This window comes from Callorhinchus milii, unplaced genomic scaffold, assembly GCF_018977255.1.
Source record: "Callorhinchus milii isolate IMCB2004 unplaced genomic scaffold, IMCB_Cmil_1.0 Scaffold22, whole genome shotgun sequence".
Lineage (NCBI taxonomy): Eukaryota > Metazoa > Chordata > Chondrichthyes > Chimaeriformes > Callorhinchidae > Callorhinchus > Callorhinchus milii.
Window position 1 is genome coordinate 5,090,447 of NW_024704763.1, and position 22,951 is coordinate 5,113,397.

At 41.9% G+C, this 22,951-nt stretch overlaps 1 protein-coding gene across 2 annotated transcripts; it reads right to left on the bottom strand.

Annotated features, from left to right (window-relative positions):
* Positions 1–1,225: 1,225 nt before the first annotated feature.
* LOC103188658 (sorting nexin-1) lies at positions 1,226–21,853 on the bottom strand. Of its 2 annotated transcripts, none has more exons than XM_007908712.2 (15): positions 21,705–21,853; positions 17,556–17,652; positions 16,802–16,938; positions 14,677–14,761; positions 12,762–12,805; positions 11,281–11,422; positions 10,466–10,544; positions 8,165–8,240; positions 7,254–7,367; positions 6,739–6,832; positions 5,640–5,845; positions 4,748–4,891; positions 4,263–4,343; positions 3,713–3,784; positions 1,226–3,226 (listed from the first exon to the last, which is right to left on the bottom strand). In XM_007908712.2, the coding sequence occupies exons 1-15, from the start codon at positions 21,783–21,785 to the stop codon at positions 3,176–3,178; spliced, it is 1,503 nt and encodes a 500-aa protein (XP_007906903.1). In that variant the 5' UTR covers positions 21,786–21,853; the 3' UTR covers positions 1,226–3,175. The 2 variants fall into 2 exon arrangements, with proteins under 2 accessions (XP_007906903.1, XP_007906911.1); XM_007908720.2 differs by lacking the exon at positions 21,705–21,853 and adding an exon at positions 21,174–21,388.
* Between the last annotated feature and the right edge of the window lie 1,098 nt (positions 21,854–22,951).

Consider the following 22,951-nt stretch of genomic DNA (forward strand, 5'->3'; position numbering starts at 1 on the left):
GTCAACTGCCTTCAACAGATCAAATGTGACGTTCCATTATGGCTCGTCCTTCCCCCGCAAAGGACTGGAGGCAGTCTTAATTTTCCTTGCGTCGTCAAACAGATTTAAGTGTTGGTGGTGGAATAAGGGTCGGCTAATTATTCTCGGCCCCACACTCATTTCCACCCACCACTCAGCCCTTTTCTGCTTCTTCTTTATGCATCAGGATTGAGAACTCTTCTGGTGCTTGGATTAGTGATCATACTTTGAGGTGACATGGGACTATAGCCTACTTTTTGGGGTGCTTTTCCACAGTTTAAAATAACTGCAAGTATGAAGTGTACCTTAATCTGCAAGTGATTTGCCCACGGGACTCGATTTTTCATCTACTTAAGCAGCACCTTAAGACGAGGCTTATTAGGAACTTTTTCAGGGCATTGATAGGTTTAAGGATTTACAAATATTCTAATGACAAGCTGAAAGCTGCTGATGCATCTTAAATTAGCATTGGTTGGAACACGCTTTGGATGGCTAATTTGCAATGCCTAGTTTAAATCCGAGCATTCAAGCAGAAACCTGGTAACAGAAAAGCATTACACAATCTTTCAGATCTCAAAATAAGGAATAGAAGTTAAATTGCAAAACACTTTCTAACAAGATACTCCACATGGCAGCACAGATGTCAATCTGGTGGGCTGTCAACATCATTGCCCTCCTTCAGGGTGGGCTAACCAGCAGCCCTCTAACCACAGAAAGCCCAGCGAATGATTTCATGTAGCCCATGGACACAGCTGCACCTGGTGTCCGAAGTCCAAGCTTGGCCTGACCCAGCAGAAAAACAGTAACACAAGGCACGGTAGCAGCAGAACCAGTCGTTCACTTTCAAACCAGTAGGAGGAGACAGACAGACAGACAGACAGACAGACACACACACACACACACAGAGAGCGAGAGAGACAGACAGACACACACACATTGGTTGAGAGAGAAACCTTGTCGCTGGCTGTATTGTTTTAAAGTTTGTATAAATTTTTACATTGCCTATTTAAAGTTTGCATTGTATCTAAAATTTTGTGAAATTAAGTCATACAGTTACAAAAACCTAAAACATAGGATTTCTAAATGTTTCTGGAAGGGAAACAAATATTGCTTATGCATTGTTGCTTATAAAAGGTTGTATCACCCTGTCCTACTTAGTACGGAAATATCTTTAATTGCACTTTACAAAGAGGAATCCATAGAAAAATCTGGCAAACCACTTACAAACTTTATTATGAATGTAAATGACAATGTCACAAAAGACTGACAGAAGTGAGCTGGTTTCACTTAGTTCTCCCACAGAGAGACAAAGTGTGAAAGGGAAGATCAGGATTTCAGTTCCTCTGGGAATTCATTAGACAAAAAAAACACGTCAATGAAAGGTTTTAGTGCATTAATGTGCAAAGATTATAAAACAGGGCATGTGCAAAAGAAAAAAAGCAGTACCTGTTCATTCAGGGCATCAAACACAAAAATAATCTAAAGTTTCAGATTAAATTGAAACTGAACATGATAATGAGTACGTGTACAGGCTGCGTTATTATCTTCCCAACTGATTCCCTAACTTTGCTGCTTTCATTTTCAGCAAGGAGAGCCACGAGAACAGGCCACTTTGCTTCATAGCCATAGCTCAGCTGCTAGGGGTGTTCTAAGTTTGGCATCTCTTCCCAGCTCAGAACAATCCCAATTGCTAGTAATATGTGACTTCTACTGGCAAAGAAACAGGTAAGACAGGTAGATTGTACACGCTCAGTGATTTGTCCTATGCTAAACCCAACTAGAGGTATCTACAAGGAGGCAAGTTTCAATAGGACGTTTCAATGCATCTTGTAGCTGCAAATGAAAGAGTTTTATATGACTGTAATAACTTGTTACTGGTCATTCAGTAGATGACAGAAACCAAATCCAATCTCAAAGTTTTTAATCTTTCCCCTTTCCTGTACATCTCCATTCATCTTGAATGCACTAAGTAAAGTAGTAAGATGGCCAAATGCCACTTAGCTTTATTTAGATAGATCCCTCTCCTCAGTCAATCTTGTAGGAGCTACATTCTACCAAGTAGGAGAATTTTCAGTTAAGCTCATGGGGCAATGCACCAGAAAATATTTAAGGAACCGATATCCTCAAAGGAGACTTTGGTCTTTGAAACTGCTCAAGGAGAAATCTAAAATCAACATGGGCAAATTACCAGGGTATCCCGAGCCTCACCGCCTATCTTACTGCATTAGTATATCCTCACTAACTCATTGAAGATGGAAGGACACAAATAACTGTAACACAAGTAACTCAAATCTTGATACACTCATTTGTAAAATGTAACCCAGACATTACCAAGATCATCAGGATAGGCAGATATTCTCCTTTGATAGACTATGCAGAGCAGTGCTTGTAAACCTAAACCCCAACTGAACATTTGACCATGGTCAGCTAGCTAAAAAGATATTTCAATGACATGGAAACCGGAGTTTAAGAGTTAGTAGCGAATTGTAGCAGAGATCCGCTCAATTGGGGCGATTGGGACTCTCCCAAACTGTAACTACATATCTCTAAAGAACTTAGCTGGGTAAGAGCTTTCATTTAAAAAAATTCTGTGGCATTTCGAAAATATTGGCAGTACCCTATATGTGCTGAGTTTAATTGGGTGCAATGTGGATACAGTTGTCCAGAAGTGCTATTGCTCAGATCCCAAAACTCTTTGGTCTTTATGTGAACTTGTAGAATCAGATAGTCAAAGTAAAATAAAAAACTGGCTTTTGCATATGCTGCTGCTGCAGCCAAGTTAGTGCTGTAACTGAGCAGGGCATTCTGAAGCTATCAGGATAGGCAGATAAACTGCATGTTATTTTACTACTAATGCAATAACTCTCTCCTCTACCTGCCTCTTTCATTCCCCCTCCCTATGCATCCAATTTGCTTTTTGAGGGATTTGTCTGAAGTCTGAAATTCCCACTAATTAAACAGGTCTTCCTGCAGATCAATTATTATTAAGAAAATATGGAAAGTAAAGATTATACATTGGTAATAAGATTCAATTGCAGGAAGAGCAAGAAAGCAGCAGCCAGCCAGAGGCCAGCACTTTCTTAAATGAAACTGCAGATTCGCTTATAGGCTGGCGGTTTGGTATAAAAGGCAGCAGTGTCCACTCATCTTGTTCCATCTATGCAATCGCTTTTGCTTCTGGTAAAAAAGCTTCCCAGTATTTTACAAGCTGCAAAAAAAAAGAAAAACAAAAGAGAAAGTGTTGATTTTGAAGAAGTTATTTGAAAATTCAGAGAGTTTCAATATCTCTGTACCACCACCCTCACTAACTTTCTAGCTCAGAGAACACAGGACTAGCCTCAGTCTCGCCACTCACTAGTGAGTTACTCATCTTGCAATTTACCACTCAGTATTATAGGAAAAGGATCAGAAGGAGGCTGGTCAGCTAATCAAGACTGTTCAGCTATTCTATTAGATAATGGCAGATCTCATTCCATTTCCCCTATTCTTTCTCCATAATTTCCAATATTAATAATAATCCTTCCATTTGATACAGCACCTCATCACATCTTCGTGAAGTCTCAAAGAGCTTCACAGAATATATTGTAAAGTGAATTGACTGCATATTCTGTGGGCAAGGAAACTTGCCCAACATTTCACCCTGCTCGGGAATCGAACCAGGTCTTTCACTTGCAAGATGGATCACACTACTCACCTGCTGCTGAGAGTTCAGTAGAGTCTCCAAATATGCAACAACACGACTCTTAAAGTCCTGGGTTTTCTCTTTCTGCAGATCAAGAGAAACAGCAATATGAAAACTCGCAACTAGAGCCCAGGGTATATACCTTTAGCAGCAGTACCCAATGCTGAACATCCTTGATTTTTTTCAGGGAGTTTATAGTAGCAGTAATTCATTCATTCTAAATTTTATAAATAGGAAATGAGTCAACTTGACATCTTCGTCCCAGGATAAACTAATTCACTAGGTAATGTTTCAACTATTTGCAAGCTTGGGGAGTCAGGGACAATGGTTACCATACATTGCTAAAGAGCAACAGAAACTATACAGGATTGGTTTGGATTTTTGCATCGCACAATAATAAAGATGTATGGTCTAATCATCAATGTTGAACAAAAACTGCTCTCCCTTTGTGTTGTAGTTTTTGGGTGGAAACTGCAACCAGCAATGTGAGCCCAGCGGTTTTCAGGCAATCTCAGCAGAACATTGAGGCTACTAATGCTCTGATGTCAAAGTGGGCACTTACCTCAAACCTGGCTACTTCTCTGCGAATTGTAGCCGAAATCCGCTCAAATTCTCTTTCACATTGTACAACTTTGGACTCCCACTAAAGAAAAAAGTCACCAGTTAGGTAAGGTGATCCCAAGCTGGATAAGCAACAGGAAGCCTGGCAGACAGACATTGCTCTCAATGAACAAGTAGCTCCAACATATTCTGGGGTCCCCAAACCTTGGTTCATGCTAACCTGAACCCAATATTTTACAAAATTAAGAAACCAGGGTGCATCCTTCCAGGGAGAGTCAGCAATTCATTCCAGACCGGGAATTTTTCACCTGAAGGTGCCACACACATGAAGCTACGACTGGATAGGTCAGGCACCAGTAAACCAAAAACGATGCAATGCTTCTGGGAAGCTCTGTCCAAACCTTAATGTGTTAAGCGTTTAATACCAACGTAACAGGTGGTCATTGTTTATGCTGCAGGAACAATGACAGCATACAACTTTCATACCTCTGAAATCTCATCTTTGGCTTGTTGTAGTTTGTCTGGTTTATTGGCCCATATAAGTCTAGCTTCAATCTCTCTCTTTTTTTGCAATGTGGTCTGAGCATCCTGCCAGCGCTGCCACGTTTTCATCCGTTGGTCAAACACGCCCTGGAGGACAACAGCACCTTATTATTGATACGTTTACAATCCAGTTATAAAGCTATCTTTAGGGGGCCTTATAAAGGACATTAATATGTTAAGGGGATTATATAATTGTATCTAGCCTTGTTGAGACTCAGAAGTACTGCACACAATTTTGGTCTCACAATTACAATCACAATTATACAGCACAGAAGGAGGCCATTCGGCCCATTGTGTCCATGTTGGCTCTTTGAAAGAGCTACCCAAATTAATATCATTCCCCCAACAATAAGGAATGTTCTTAAAGGGCGTACAACTAGATAATTCCAGAATTATGGGGACAAAGCCCTAAAAATAGACTGGTCACTCAATAGACTGGTCACTCGGAGGCTTTTTTTAATAAAAGGGGGAAGACGTGAAGCAAGTTTAAAAGTATGAATCTGTTTTAAATTGAGATGAACCGGTTTGTCTACACAGCAGAAACCTCATCCACATTTAACAGAACATCAAAAGTAAATCAGATGCAGAAGAAGTTACTAAGAGAATGCTCGGTATGTTGAACAAATTACCAAACTTCCATAATATTACATAAGTAATATAGGGAAGGTGTAGAATTAGTATTTTTTTAAAAAAAACAATATCATCTGGAATCAAGCATTAAAATGGACCAGAAAGAAACAGTAACATGGAAAAAAATACCAGCAGTACAAGTAAACACATTGGCACATGGAGATCATTTGGTTCAGAGAATAAAGGCTGTAATGCCTGGTGATACCCTCATTGCAGAGAGCAGGCGGATATAGTCACTCAATAGTTCTGCAAACAGGAAGAAGTCATTGTTGGCCTGATCCTGGTACAGTTGTTCGATCTTATCCTCAACCTCCGCGAGCTGAGAGAGGGCACGAGACAAAGCCGTGTGGTCTTCTGAGCTCCCCAGCATTGCTGTGCTCTTGGCAACGATTGCAGTATTCATTGCAAGCTCTGAAACAAATAAAAGCCATAACAACCTGAACCCAGCTCTATTTAGCAATCTATACATACAACATATGAATACATCATATCTCTTGGGATAAGACCAGGTACTAGCTTTAGACTGATTTTGTTATGTCCTACCAACATTGTCCAGGCTTATTTAATAGCCACCTGGTCAAGGTACCAGGACCCATACCTCAGCAAGGTTTAAAAAGCCTTCAGTGGGCAACAAAGGACAAAACAAGCAATACTATAGCCGAGGCTAATTAGGTCGAGGATGTACTAGCACTTTTGATATCCAAGTCAAGGTGGAGTTTTATATCAACTCTAAGCTTTCTCAAATATTTCCACAACAACAACTTGCATTTATTTTGCACCCTTCACGCCAGACAGTGTCTCCATATTCCCTCTCTATTATTCAGAATTTGATATGACCATTGCATTGAGTTTGTGATAATTCCACACATCATCGTCAAACACCAAGTCAACATCCTTCACCACCACCACTCCCAATACCAGCAGAATCAAATGCACTAGCTCCAATTAACTGAGAACCTACTACAGAATGATCTCCATATTGAAAGGCAATTGCAAAGGCAGTATCTTTATCCATCCCCAGATAACCCAATCATCCCTCCCTCCCACCCCAGAGGAGGCTTCTATCCCTTCCATCTATCCCACATTCATCCCTTCAGTGTATCCTCCAGGTAGATGTCATTTCCTTCTAACAATGTCTAAACAACATAACAATTAGTCAATTAGTACAAGGGTATTTGGAAGGCAGCAAGGGTCCTTTTTGCTACAACATAAATCAGAATCCCAGTGAACATAGTTCGGTTTCACTCACATTGTCCCATCGGCACCTGTATAAGTATGAGGAGCCATCAAACCATGACCCTCACCTTTCCTGTGATTGACAAGAGTTTCCACAACAGCATGGAGTTTGCGCAACTGCTGGTCTTCACTCTCAATCTCTTGAAACTTTTCTTCAAACCACTAAAGAAAAAACACAGGCATTACATACTGCAGCAGGGTGGGAGAAAAGGAGAAGGAAAAGTGGGGGGAAAAAAACAATTTTCCTGACAGATTCCCCAGTTTCCAATTTGGGGGCATTGAAACAGCTTGAAATATTCAGAGTCAAACTCATTCCTCATGAGACCAGATGCCTGGTCAGGAACCAGAAATTCAAATGCGCATGTGCAACCCTGAACAATATGATTAGTGCTGAAATAATTAGCAAATCATTTTACCCATTGGCACTGGAATTTTTCCAACAACTGTGAGTGCCGACGATAGCATTAAAAAGACTTGTTCACCTCTGCATTTTATTCATTCGGATTCATCTTACTTTGATGTATATTCTAGTACCATCAAGTATGAAATTTAACAGCATTCATAGCAGCTATGAAACACTCACTATATCAGACTCATTCATCTTGATGGTCATTTTGCTGACAGCATCAGCCGCCTTGTTCACCATCCGAAGGAGACCAGCTCCACTCAGTGCTTGAGTACTCACTGCTCGGGGAAGCTGCAAATAAGATTCAAACATTAGGCAGTCTTACCCTTCACCAAGTACTACTTCTTTCAAACATTTGCATCTGTCAGTCTCTAAAGTGGAGCTTTCAAATTAACACCAACAATAAATCAGAAAATAAATGTCAGGGGCACAATTGAAAGATCATTTGGTCCATCAAATCTGCTATGGTGTGTTCTACACACAAGGCACCCAATCTAATCCTGCACCCCCCCCATACCATTTAATATTCTCTGCAAGCAGCTATTTCAAGAGAATTAATGGACCTGACTGAAAATTTCCATATTCAAGCTGCTGTGTAAAGAATATTATTCTAACGTCCCCTTTAAATCTACTGTTTTCCTTCACATTTCATTCTGCCAGTCACGACCAATAGTCAAACAGTGACGTTATCTTCCAGGACAGTAAAAACAGATGAACCACCAGGATTGTTAATGTCAAATCTCAGGAAGTTTGCCTTGCTAATCAAACTATTGTAACTTTCTGATGAAATATGCATAGTTCAATTCTGCCTGCTGTGGATGTCCATGCATGAAGCAGTTATGCCTGAAGCCCCTCAATAAATTAGCATTGTGCTAGAACGCTGTGACCCTGAATTTGAGCATAACTACACTGGATTCATAACATGAAGTGGCTAAATTAGTGTTTGCCTGAACACAGAATGAATCTGCTAGCTCTGCTGTAACTAGAGACTGAATATCAAAATTCCTTGAATGTCGCTGCTGAAGACCCTTTATAATATAATAATAATTCTTGCATTTGATATAGCACTTTATGTTTTATAGGTTTACCTCATCTTTTTCCAGAAATTCTCGGACATCAGGATCCTGTAAGAGGGTGGGGTGCTTGACAATTCTCTGCAAATACCTGCACAAAAAACAGTTGTTAGTCAGTAGTTGAAAATACACTGGATGCCCAATCCATGGTCAATGCTAAAGAATTGAGACCAACCAAAGCCAAATGAGATCATGCAAATAAACCCCAAACTGTAGTAGAGACCAGCATCCCCATAAAGGTAGGTTCACTTTTAAGGCAGAATGCCTTATGGACCCAGTGTGTTTTGGTGCACAGAATAGCTAGCTTCCTGCACACTAAACAATGGCTGACTAAAATACAGTTGTCAGGTTTCTGATGTCACTTCAAGCAGATGCACAATACATGCAGAAGCACTTGCACATAGACAGCACGTAGGAATAGACATCAGCAGTAACCTGGAAGTTAAGATTTTTTCTAAGTACAGTAAGCATGATGTGCACGTGCACTAACCCCAGTTGTCATGGGATCAGAGACCATTCAGAAGCAGCTACTGGCAGCCGTTCTTGATTATACCCCAATAAGGAAGTGTACTGAAATTTAATGGTTACCAAATATTGCCTTACAACAACAACAAGATTCCATTTATAGAGCGCCTTTCACGTCAGGAGGACGTCCCAAGGCACTGGACAGTTGGGTCAAGACCCGAGCAGGGGGGAAATGATCAGGGTGAGGGGAGGGAAGGGAGGGAGCGAGGAGGAGGTAGAGAGTCGAGAGAGGAGCTGAAGGCACGGTCAAAGAGAAAGGTCTTGAGACCGGCCTTGAAGGAGGAAGGGAGGAAGCAAGGCGAAGGCACTGGGGGATGGAGTTCCAGAGCCTGGGGGCTGAGAGGCTGAAGGCCCGGCCACCGATGGTAGGGCGGTTGGGGCAGGGGATGTGGAGCAGACCGGAACCAGAAGAACGGAGGGTACGGGCAGGTAAGTAGGGGGATAGTAGGTCGGAGAGAGCAAGGCCGTGAATGGCCTTGTACGTGAGGATGAGGATTTTGAATTTGATCCACTGGGGGATTGATCTGGCCTTATATAAGGATTCTACTGCATTTGGCCAGAGGCGGGTTTATGGCCTCATGGCTAGTTTCAGTCCTAAATAGAATTGATCGCTTGTTTAAGATAGTAGGACTGCAAGCACTGGCCATCACGCAGGAATAGTGCTGATTGCACTTGCTTCAAGCCCCGCCTGGGTGGGAATACATATTTAGATCAAACTAACGTGGGAGTACTTTAGGAACTGAAATCTGCCCACCTTGCAGAGTGTTGCTTAAACCACAATGCAGAACAGATAAAAGGATCATTTGCAATTTTACAGTGAAATTAGTGGGGAAATAGGTAGGGCTAACTTAGTTTCTATTACCATAACCACAGCATGTATGTGCAGCAAACATGACACACAATGGACTCTAGAGCTGGGCAGTTTAAAGAGTTTAATATATTCATATTGGCAGAACTAACACTTAAGTTCCAAGAAGAGAGCTTGCAAATGAATGTAAATCTGAGGAAAACTGGAGACTACACAGAGCACTTTGTGGTTGCAAAGAGCACATGCAATCACTAAAGAATTCCTTAATCTGACTCCCACATCTCAATTTAGTGCGAGAGCAACAATACATCTTAAACTCATTAAGATACGCACTTCCATGTCTCCATGAATGTTGGAAACAATTGTTTTTCATAATCATTAATCTGATTTTATGCAGTTAAAAAGCTAGCTGTCGGAATGCTTTCAGATTCATAGCTTCAATAAATTTTAATGCACAAAGGGCTGGGGAACAGAACATATTTCTTCTCTGGATACAGTGTCCATACCAAGCACTCCCAAGTGAGGTGCAGTTTAGGTTAGAACACCAGCTTCACAAGAGCCCAAGTGACAATTAAACTGGTGCAGAACTCAGAGCACTTCTGTTCTGTGGATCACCCTGATTCCGCAAGTTACAGACGAGCCCAACTTAGTTCCATAAGTTTAGGAATTTCTAAATGCACTAATTTGACTGTACCACGTACAGCCTCATCAACCCAGCCCCACACAGCATTATTGCTATCTGGACAGTTCGCTTTGTACAATGTCTTAGTTTCATAGTTTTTTTAAAAAAAAATTGGGACTAGTAGAACATTATTAGACTAGAGTGGATTTGTCTCTGTTGTGACAACATATGGAGAATCCATTTCAGAATTGATGTGAGAAACATCACATCTGGGTGTGAAAAAGTATGTTTACCCATTTACAACTCAGGAGCAACGGAAAATAAATGCCCTTGGTCTATGGAAGTCTCTCTCAGCAATCACCTTTCTAATGCAGCTCGCCTCCGTTCTAAGAACTCTGCAGATGAGGAGTCATCTTTTCCAACCTTCACTTTGGTCATACCTTAAAAGAACCAGACACACAAAAGTTACATCAGCATAACAAGACATTTGCAACCTAACTCAGCTGAGGAATAGAAGTATTTTCATTCTGCATCATGGACTACACATACCCAAGTAACTTGCTGACTAATGAAAAGAACCTGAACACTCAACTGAAAGTTACTGTAGGGATGCTTGCCCTAGAGGCTGTCATCAGAGGCAATTTAATACTGCCTTTCATCACTAAAGGTTGCCACTGGAGGCTATAGCACAACAATATTAGTGGACTAATTTCCTAAAGGACAGCATTTATTGCACATAAATCTATCTTAGATTTAACATTTAGAGAATCAAATAAATTAAGATTTCTCTATTTTGTGTTTGATACTTTGTAGGTTTTGATGGCTCTTCAAAACATACAGGCAAAACAGCAACACAAGTGAAATCCTAGACATAAGTGACAAATCAAAGTACTTCCATGCTTAAAAGCTCTAGACTGGCCCACAATAAATTCCTACAGACTCGAGTAATATAGGCAAAATTGGCAAATGAGGGAATGAGGACAAAAGAAACAATACAATGACACCACAAATACCGATCCATAGCAAACAATTAGTCTTCCTTTATCAAATAATCTTCCTTTTGATCACTCCTTTAATTTTGTTAGGTTATTTGTAAAGTTCCACATAACTCTAACATTTAACAGAACAGAGAATAGAAAAATTAACAGGATTAAAGTTCCTAAATTATAAACCCACCTATTAAGCTCTTCTCGGGAGGTGGAGGGACGATGAAACCATTCTGGGAATGTTTTTCCAACAATCTGTCATACAACCCCAGGAAATCACTGAATCTTCGCTTTACACTGAAGTCCTTCCTCTTGAACATTTGTAAACTAGTCTGGAATAAATCCATTGAGTAACTTAGTCAATGCGCAATAGGACAATGGTTCACAGAAAGTACACTGAAGTGCCATTCATTTTTTGGTAATCTGCCCCTTTTAGTTCTATCTTTAATCTCTAAAAACAATGGCAATTTACACTAGATTATTAACTTATTTCTGGTGGGCAGCAAACATTACACATCAATGTAAACCATTAGCAAATTTCTCTTTAGATCATAAAGGAATTTTAAAAAATTTTGTAACAAAAAAAATCCCAAGATCACAAGGTGGGTTTCAGCCCCTCTGATCTCACCCCAACAGACTCCCCACCTAACATTCTCCATCACAGCCACAAGTTGCTTTTTAAACATGGCCATTCTACTTGTTCCAGTCATTAATTATCCCCTAATCACCACAGATGTGAGTTCAACAGTCACCACTTCCAGGTGTTGGACATGCTAATATGGGTATGGAAGCGCAGTCAAAGTAATTTCCTTCAAGCAACACTGCCTGCAAGCAACACATGCACATGCAGCAAGTGCCAATTCAGAAATCTGCTATTTTTGTTCAAAACAGGGGTCTAAAACAATTTAAACAACTGTAATTCATTCTCCTCAATTGAGAAATTTGTAAAGAATTATATTTTTTTACTGATGAAAATCAGAAGCTGGTAAGTATATAATTATGTACCAAGTAGTCATACCAATAGCTCCACCTAGAGGTTATTTAAGGAGCAGCACACAATCCACATTGGAATATATTTAATGTAGCATCTCGTCGCGTGGAAAGATTCAAAAATACTTGAATCAAAATGACATGAAGCATGTATGTCAGCAAATGTGTTTGCCTTCGCAACCTCATATAAACAAAAATGATTGAAAATTAGATTTCACATCTACTGAACCCAATAGTAAAAGCCCCATAAATAAGAATCCATTATTCAAAGTGATACATTTACCGAAGCAAATTGAAAGAGACCATGTAGTAAGAGTTGATGGTGGTGTGAACAGAAACCAGCCTAATGGCAGCAGCGATGGGTCCACCTGGACATTTTTTTTAAAAATGTACGTGGTGCTATTAGTATAAGATGAACAATGTAATTAAGTGGGGGCTAAACTGAGATTCCAAGGAGCCATGGTTTACAGAGTCGAAGGCTTTTATAACATCCAGTGTGGTGACATGTTAAGGGAAAAAGTTAAGTGGTTGTTATCTTAAGGAGGGTATCAACAATAGGCGACAGCAGGAGGGGGTGGCTAAGGAGAGCAGTGCAAGGGAGTGGTAGTGAAAGACAATTATGGCAGAATTAGAGAGGTGAGAGATGACTGGGAAGATACAGTGCATTCATTTGCTACTTACCAATGTGGACACTCTGTAGGCCATGTAGGCAGTCATCCCATCCCCTGAACAAGTGAAAAAAAGTTAATTCAAGTGCATTTCTATACTGATCTATGAACAATGAAGTAACAACACATATGCAGTTGGAGCAATATCACCACGCATGGTATTTTGGTTTCTGCAGCAGACAGGATAATTTGTGATACAGTAATTCAGTCGTCAGCTGGTCAAAAACAGCTCTCTGCAGACATGGGACAGAACAAAAGCTGCAGTTTAAACTCTGAACAAACAAGCTGGTGAGGTATTGTTAGAACCTCTCTCCAGACAGACCATTAGTGCCCGATGTTAATGGGGTGTCATTGGAATTTGCAATAAATGGTTTACCTCTGAAACAGAACAAAAGCAGTTTAATGTTTCTTCAAGAATAAAACATGGATCCACCTGGGTACATGTCTTAAGAGTTCAAAATCCTCATCCTCGACTTCAAAGTCCTCCATGGCCTTGCCCCTCCCTACCTCTGTAACCTGCTGATCCATATCAGCCTGTCCGCTCCATCTGCTCGGCAGACTCTGGCCTGCTCCGCACCCCACACCCAGCCCGCTCCACCATCGGCGGTCAGACCTTCAGCCTTTCCGTCCCCATCCTATGGAACTCCATCCCAGATTCCCTTTGCCTCGTTCCCTTCCTTACCTCCTTCAAGGTGCGTCTCAAAACCCTCCTCTTCGACCGAGCCTCGGTCACCCTCCTCCTCTCTGCCCGGCACTCTCCCCGTTCCTGACCCCCAGCTCGGGTCCAAACCCGACTGTGCAGCGCCTTTGAACGACCTCCCGTCGTGAAAGACGCATACAAATGTAATTTATATTGTACTGGGTAAGGTGCAGCCTCTGATGGAACAGAGTTCAAGGAAACAATCTTTTGTGCTAGTGGCAAATGATGTTTGTAAAGAAGCTTAGACTCCAAATGCGGTACTCATGGATTTCCTCATTTATCTTTTCTCCAGCCCTGCAAGTTTTCTTCACCACTCGTCTCCCACATGAAACCTACCACATTCTTTTCGCCTACCAGACCAACCAGCTCAACTACCTAAGTACTCTTGAATGCCATGCTATCCAATCACAATAAGACTGAAGTGCAGTAGTCAGCCCTCCTCAAGCTGTCAGTTAACCTCTCTGCCATCTCAATTTGTACTTCACGTGAACATGTGTATGACTAAAGACACAGCCTCAATAATGTCTTTAAATTCACCCCCTTTCCTTCATGTTCAGTGATCTCTACCACCTTTTTTAAGCATTTCCACATTTATTTTACATGAAAGGCAATAATATACAAGTGCAAATTGTTGAATGAATATTCTGGAGTTTATGCTCAATTACTTGAGGTTAAGGGAGAGAGTGCACTAAAGAACAGGGCCTTAAATCCAGGATTTTCCCCCTCTCTCTCTGTTTGTCTAAACTGTTATGAACAGTTTAAGGCAGGACATAGTTAACATTCTGAGCAAATATCGAGGAGGTTCTAATTGTTGAGACAAATCATAACTTGTAACAGATGCTGAGGAATTTACTGAAAGAAAATATTCAAATTACAATCATGTGCTCGCCACCACTTCTCCACTTATGCTCAAATTACCCACTGGCAGATTTTGATATTCAAAACTGCCAACTGACAAAGCAAGTACTTCTTCCAACTGCTCCAGAAACTTGTCTCACCCAGACAACAAGTTTGACCAATGTAAAGTATCCCTGAATAGCTCAGTATTAGAGTATGACAATATGATTGAATTCCCTTCCATGTTGAGATTTCTAAATTCAATTGGGACACAATGACATACTGGAATTCGGGCCAATACGAGTGATAGTCAAAGGCTAAACTATCCACCAGACCAATTATGCTTTTTTGCTAAACCGTTTGACCAATACCAATGGCCAATTTAACTTACCCACTTTTTCTGGTTCAGTAACTGTAACCTTCAGATCAAATTGGTCCTCATTCTCTTCCTCTTCTTCTGCCACCATCATCTCTAACTGCAAAGAAACAATTACAATCATGATCCAATCAGTAATTCAAAGACATTCACCTCCACATGAACCAAAGATTAGATCTCTTCAGACACAGAATGGAAACCCAAGCAATGTGGGAAGGGGAGGGGGAAGAGGAATAAAGTGGGAAAGGAGGGTTTTAAAGAGATCTGTTTCAGAAAGTTATTGAAAGCAGGGAGTTCTAAGAGCAATGATATAATCATTAAAATCTTGGCTGCCAATGGTAGGACAACAAGGCAGGGAAAACTTTGAGCTTGTGCTCCCTAATGTTTAAGTTCTTTTTGAAACAATTATTTATATTTCCTATCAGCTAGCATTCTGGTAACAGTGACATTTTTCCAAATCAGATTTACAAAAAATGTTTTTGGTAACTTCCCGTCAACACTGGAAGTGAGAAATCTGGGAGTGGAGACCAAAAACAGTTCAATGAGAAAGCCAATTAAAGAGCATCAGTAAGCATTGCCTGAAGCTCAATAATTCTACAGGCTGAAACAAAAGCTAACAACAGAGCAGCTTTCCATGACAGTTTAGCTCCACAAGAACCTAAATGCCAGCTACATTACTTTATGCAATATTAAATAGAATGTCCCATGATGGGAATTATAGGACACTCGGGATGGAGTTTCCACATAAATCTGCTGATATCTGCTTTGTGAAACACAACTGCCAGGTGCACTCAAATAATTGGGGGGGGTGGGGGGTAAAAAAAAAAACTTGGCCAAGAGGGGAGCAGAACCATCAAATTTAAAAGACCAAAGCTACAGTCTTCTTCTGTTGGTTTTAAAAGCTGCTCAGTAAGTAATACAACTTCCCATTAGGATCTTCATGATACATAAAAACATTCAATGCAAAGGGAGCTAGAGACCACTTTGAATTGATTAATATCTAAAATTCAGGTTAAAAAATGTTAAGATACTGAGCAAGCGTGTGCATAGATTTGTATATTTAAATAATGCATTACACTACAATGTTCTGTTATATTTGATAGTTCCAAATCATCAATTACAAGGGAAGGGGTGGTGGTGGTGATGCGAGGAAAAAAGTGGGATCAATTAAATAAACATTAACCAGAAACCTTGCATAAACAACATTGCTCAAGGCTTCCTGACTCACAAAGCCCATACTGAAGTAGCTGTTTTAATAGGCCCTAAATCATAGCAATGGATTCAAACAAGTGCTAACCCAACTGTCCAAGCATATCAAACAGAACCATTAGTCAATGCTTGGGCTTTGCACAAACACAAGGACCATTTGTGAGTAGCTGATTGGAACAGGATCTGCACAAACACCTGTTGTATAGTGGCAACTGTTAGTTAGAATTATCAGATGCTCATCACTAGCTCATCAATGTTCAGTGCCAAAATCGTCACTTCACAGTACATCTTATATAATAATAATCCCTGCATTTGATATAGCGCTTATAACATTCTATAATTCAAGATAAATGTTGCCCAGATTGCCATAGGCTTCAGGATTTTCAGCCAAATATTTCAGGTGTGTAACAACAAGGACCTATAACAACAACAAACATCTGTATACCTATCAAATGAGATACTAAACCAAAGTCCCATCTGCCTATTAGACGGGTAGTAAAGATCTCATGACAGTACTTGAAACAATACAGAATACCCCCAGTCTTCTGGGCAACAATCTTTCAAAATGAATTGATCCTTCACTTCCCAGCTGTCTGTGGGACTTTGTGAAATTGGCTACTGTATTTGCCCAGAAAAATGTCACTATACTTGACCACAATTAGAGGATGCATTGGAATAAAAATAAGTTTCAAGGTTTTAGGTGCAGTTAACAAATGCAAGTCTTCACATCCTCTGGATCTTTTAAATTGTTACATTTGTTCAGGATATGAAAAATTACATATGGAGCATCACATTGAGCTCCCCCAGATCAGGCATGTCAAAGACTGTTGCTGTGTGTTCTTAATGCATACTATTATATAAAAGTAAAGCAGTGGGGGTACAACTGTAATTGGTAGGCAGACTTTGCACAATATTTCATAAGTGATTTTACCTCTTTGTAGGTTTTTGCCTGGGGCTGGCTAGCAGTATTGGATGGAACCATTAGCGAAGGGTCAGTGGAGGGCAGTTTGGTCTGACACTTATTATAGTCATTTTGAGAGTTGTCCAACGATAACTCCACTGTGGCTTCTGCAAATAACAGAAATCAATAAACCTCCATGCAGTGACTTTCTGCCAGCACTTCACAACACAACGCATTTTCTTACAATTAATTATAATACATTATTTAATTATACATTATTTAATTAATTATAATAATTAATTATAATACACTCTTCACAAGCTCAAGTAAATATGCATTACAACTTAAATGTCCAATCTTTTTATTGGTGTGGTGAGCAAATTCTAGATTTGTTCAAAGATAAATTTAACCTGAGAATAGCTTTTAGCGTTGAGATCAATGTAAAATTAAGAAAAAGGACAAACATTTTAATACTCCTACATCAATATTAAACAAAAGGTTGATGCAACTTAATCTCTACTATACCCCAAAATTAAAGTAATAAACTTGCTATAACACCCAGGAGCATGATAACAAAGGGTAAGGGTTACGTCAAATTCATACTTAAATTTACACAATTCATTGTACATAAACTCTGTCTTTGTTAAAAAATTTATATAACATTAGATTTAATTGACTGAACATTTTTTCACTCCACCATGCGTACAGCTCTGTTATCCTGGCTGCAGTCTGGATATGTGCTTTTGAGGGGAAAAGTAATGTGATGGATATTTTAACAGTTCACCTGCAAATATATCTTGATCATCATCTTGAGGGTGGATGCCATTTGCCTTAGAGTTACTGCTGAGAGTCTTCATCAGATCCATCTCTGAAGGGCTGGCCTACGAAAGCGAGGAAAATCAGCAGGCACAGAATTAAAAACATTCATCCATAACCTACTTAAATTCAGAGAAGATTGAATAACTTAAAACCCAATGGAAGCCAATTTGTTAATATAGCCACTGCGCGTACCCAGTACAAACACTTCTTGGCAATAGTTCACAATTCAAGCAGAACAAGATACAGGTGTTCCATTGTAAGAAAGGTTTTGCCAATACTTCCATTTACTCAATTGTTCTGCAACACAAGATTAGACGAAGCTGGGGGGGGGGGGGGAGGGAAGAAAACAGGTGGTATTTGATTCTAATCAGATTAAGACACCTGCAGCATCCAAACTGATTTAATTAACTAAATGTCCTATGCATACATTAACAAACTGCAACTGTTTACACACTGTAGGACCACTTTACATTTAACATTGCTTATGTGCATGAAGAAGAGAAATGAGTGAAAATAGACTGTTCAAAGGATAATCAGGGAAGTTTTGAAATTGTTTTTCTAGAATTCTGTCTACAGGTTCTGCACACAATAAGAAATTACATTTGCACAGTGCTTTTCACGTCAGGAGGACGTTCCAAGGTGCTAGACAGTCAGGGATCCGCACCCGAGCTGGTGATTGGAATCAGGAGGGCTGGTGGCCAGGGAGGGTAGGGATAGGAGGCTGAGCGAAGGCATGATCGAAGAGGAGGGTCTTGAAGAAGGAAAGGGAGGCGAAGGAACAGTAGGATAGAGTTCCAGATGGTGGGGACAAAGATAGGGAGGAGCAAGGCCGTGTAGTGCTTTGAAGATGAGGACCAGGATCTTGAATTGTATCGTGAGTTATGGGGAGCCAGTAGAGATGAGCGAGGATGGAGGTGTTAGGGTCGCGGAGCCTGGTGCGGGAGAGGACACGGGCTGCAGAGTTCTGGATGATCTGCAGCGTGTGGAGGGAGCAGATAATCAACCCTTTTGGTTGGACATCCACTGTCTAGCACAATACAATTTTACAAATACAACTTACAAAAGCATTAAGATTGTAACATCTACAAAATGTAGGAAAGAGATTAAATGAAATTTTCAAGGACAGCATTCCAGCTCCTCAATTCCCATACAACCTTCACATACTAGTAAAGTTGGTTGTGAGAATATGTGAATGGCTCCCAAGTTTATCCAAACCACTCAGTACAAAAATGCTCTGTAAGTTGTGTACAGTAGATATATTCAATAAGGATTATAGATATGTTTAGTCACCATTACTCTGAAATGTACAATAACGTAATGTGTCCTTATTGTGGTTTGTAAATACACTCTCATCACAATAACTATTGAGTAGCTTAGCTGACCAGTATCAGCAAGCTTTAGTCTTGAACTTTCAGCCTTAGCAGCACTGAGAATATTAAAAACAAGCCTTTTTTCTAAATGAATCTTTCATCTTGTAGCAGAGCTCTCCCCACCTCCCCTACCTTTACAAAATGGAAGGTAAAAGTGGAGCAAGGACATTGATGTATCAAAGCTTCCTGTAACAACATTAACAAAACCTACTACATTAGTAGCATTAAAGATTCATGCTCAAATAAATTTTGATAAGCTGTGAAAAATTTGAGAAAAGCCACCAAATGCAAGAGTGAAGTGCACTCCTCTAACCAGATGAAGAAATCTGAATAGTTTCAGTTTTAACTTTATATTTACGAGGTAGTTATTCTCAACCATTTTAACAAAGTTCTGAGTTATAGCAGTTGGCAAGTTCAGTGTGAAGGTGGCAGACAGCACATTGTTCAAAAGTAAATTAACTAGTATCTAAAACAATTCACACTTTATTGGAGAGAACGTCTCAAAGTGCTTGCAGAGGCTGATCAGGAGCACCAGGGACCAAGTATTCATTTAGATAATTTGGTTGCACTTTAGCCTTTATGTTAGAGGCATTTTATGACAGCAACCTCACGTTTGGACTTTTACATTGAGTCTACTTACACCTACCTACCAGTGTAGTCCCAGGGAGGAGGGTAAGAGAAAGCACTGCATTCAGAGGTGACGTTATTTGAATCAGTTAAACAGAAATCCCATGTGCCTGTTCAGGTGGACAATTAAAGATTCGATAAGCTCTTTTCAAAGAGTTTCTCCTAGTCTCCTAGCCGATAATGCTTGCATTTATAGCATTTTCACATATTCACCATTATTGAACACTGAGCCTTTGTTGTGCCTTTGAAATACAATAATATTTTGAAAATATGAAAAATATTTTTTATTGAGAGGAAATTCCTTCATCCATTATTGCTCACATGAAACTGAAAGAATACCAGTTTTGAGAGTCTGAAGGTCACTTTAAATCCTGGAATGTTAGAGCGCAGAGCTCGGTATTTTATAATTTTGCTGACAACAATTGTATGCTCTGAGTGTGATGCCACAACAACAACTTGGACGCCAGACGGCGTCTCAGAACGCTTTACAGTTTAGGATCCGGGGAACGAGCCAGGGGGAGGGGTGGGAAGGTGACCAAAGGCGCGGTTGAAAAGGAAGGTCTTAATACACAAAGCTGTTCTGCTTTTGTACTTTAGGGAAGGTGATTCCCTCCACTGCTTAACCCCATCCTCCTTCAGCAACCTTCTTAGGAGTCCTGTAGCTCAGTGGTTAGAGCATTCGCCTTGCAAGCGAGAGACATAGGTTCGATTCCAGGCAGGGCAAAACCTTGGGCAAGTTTCCTTACTCCACACACCTGATAATAATCCCTCAAGAAAAAAATAATAATAAAATTAGTCACTTCAATCCACAACTATTTGTGGGACACTGCTGTGCACAATTGGCTGCGGCGTTTCGCCCACAAATATAAAGTCAATTCACTTACAGTGTGTTCTGTGAAGCTATCTGAGACGTTTGGAAGACATGAAGAGCGCTATATCAAATGCAAGGATTAGTATTCATGTTATATTGTTTTCACATCAGAAGGGCAGCTGAAAGCACAAATGACTCTGGAGATCAAAATTAGGGGAATGAGTAGAGAAGCTGAGGAGGGGAGGAGAGAAGTGGCCACAAGCAGTTAAAGGGATCAGTTACTAGGTAGTTTTGAAGGCAGAGAGGGAGGAGGCAAAGCAGAGGGACTCCAGGATGGATAAAAAGTGCAATTTGATCTGTTTGCTTACAGTCACTACACTCGACAGCAATTACTTGTCAAGAGCTTTGACACATTAACATCATAGTCACCCGATCAAATGCAAGGATTATCACAAGTAAATCCCATGGGGCGATTTGAAGCATAACAGATTACACACCGCTGTGTGTTAAAAAAAACAGGAACAGGGTGGGGATTAGAGGGAAGTGTCTTCTCATTGCTATGTGCAATTGGGCTGCCATATTTGCTTACAAACACACAGGTACTTCATTTAACAACAAATCCTGGGAAGCACTTTGACATATCCTCCTGACATAAGGCTCTGTACCAAATGCAAGGATCGTCATCATCAGCAGCTGCATTATTATTATTATTATTATTATTACAACTCACTCACAAAAACTGTGGACCTTCAGCATTTCGGGAATCCGAACTCACCCGAAACTGTCAATTCACCTGAAACCACGAGCTCAGCGAAAACGGTCTGTGTGACTGATCCCTAAATGACTCTCCCTTTGCAGCGCGTCCATTAAAGCTTCGGTCAGTCAGAGAGACAAGAAGCCGTACAGTCCTTCTCTCTCGAGCTCAGCTTCTGCCCCTTCCAAACAAACAGTCGTGAGACACCCGAGGGAGACGATGTGCTTCTCCCCCCCCGTGGAGGCGCCTCTCGGGGTTTAAGTCTCGGCGCGACGCTGTGGGAAAACTCACGCGAGTTCTCTCCCGGCGCCCTGACCAGCACTTGAACCTCAGTCAGCAGGTCAGCGGCAGCCTCGCGTCCCGCCGAACAAGCCCAAGAGCTGGCGGGGCGATGGAAGCTCTCAGCCCGGGGCCGGGCCTAGTCAGCAGGGCCCCCCTCCACCACCACCACCACCGCCGCCTTCCCCCTCACCCACCCCGCGAGGAGCTGTGAGCGCACGGCACGCGGGGGGGGGGGGGGGAGCGTGCGGCAGCGGAAAACAAACGACTTACGGCACCGGTGAAGATGTCCTCGCCCTCAGTGCTCTCCTCCTCGGTCTCCAAGAGCGGGGGAGGCGTACACTCCTCCGCCATTTTGTACCTGACAACCGCAACGATGCTTTGTCGCGCCGACGAGCTCTCGCCCCGCCCCCAGGCCCCGCCCACCTCACACACACACACACACACACAGCAGCGGGACTGGACGGTCCGCGCGCGCGCGCGCGCACTCGGGCAGCAACTGCCGTCCGACGTCACGCACGACCGTTAGTCGGGTCTCGAGCGCGCCGGCGGTCACGTGACCCGCCCGAAAGCGCTTCGCGGGAGTCCCGCCGCTTGGGGGCGGTGTAGTGACTGTGCGTTTTTGCAGGCGAGCCCCCTGGGCAGCCTGGTCTGCCCGCAGCGGCGCCCGGCGAGCGGCCACCGCGCGAGTGACCGGTCTGGTCTGTCCGGAGGGTCGCTGGCCGCCGCGCCGGGAGGGACGCCCTTCCCTTCACCGATAGTGTCACGGGATCCGGAACGTCCACCTCCTCCCCTGACGGTGGTTGAACCCTCGCCGCTGGGACACGGTGTCATGGGCCCCGCCGGGGTCAGGCCTTCGAGCTCACGGTCCTGGCTGACGCCGCCAGCGCTCGGGGCAGTACTGCGCGGTTGGAGGTGCTATCCTCCGGACGAGACGTTAAACGGAGCGTGGCCATTATTCTGCGTATACGGCTTACTTTGTCTCATCTTCTCTCCTACACTTTGTCAGCGCCGGTCGTGGCCTACGCGACGGGCCTCGGTTCTTTACGTGTTTTGGGGGGGTCAGCCGGGCATCTTGACCCACGCGGAAACCAATCACCGAGTATCCAAACTAAACTGCGAGCGCCACGTATTCCACCTGTACGCGCAAATTCCCGAGATAATCCTTGTAGTTGATACGGCGCCTATAACGTTGAAATGCTTTTCCAGTGGCCGTTGTATTGAAAGTCTTCCAAAGTTAAATCATCTTTCAATACCGCGGGCACAGGCAGCATCTCCCTCCATGGATGCACTCTACACCTCCTGTAGCTCAGTGGTTAGAGCACTCACTTTGCAAGTGAGAGACCTGGGTTCGATTCCCGACAGGGTGAAACCTTGGGCAAGTTTCCTTACTCCACACGCCTGATGATAATCCCTCAAAAGAAACAATAATAAATTGGTCATTTCAATCCAGGATTGTTTGTAGGACACTGCTTTGCGCAATTGGCTGCCGCATTTCGCCCACAAATATACAGTCTATT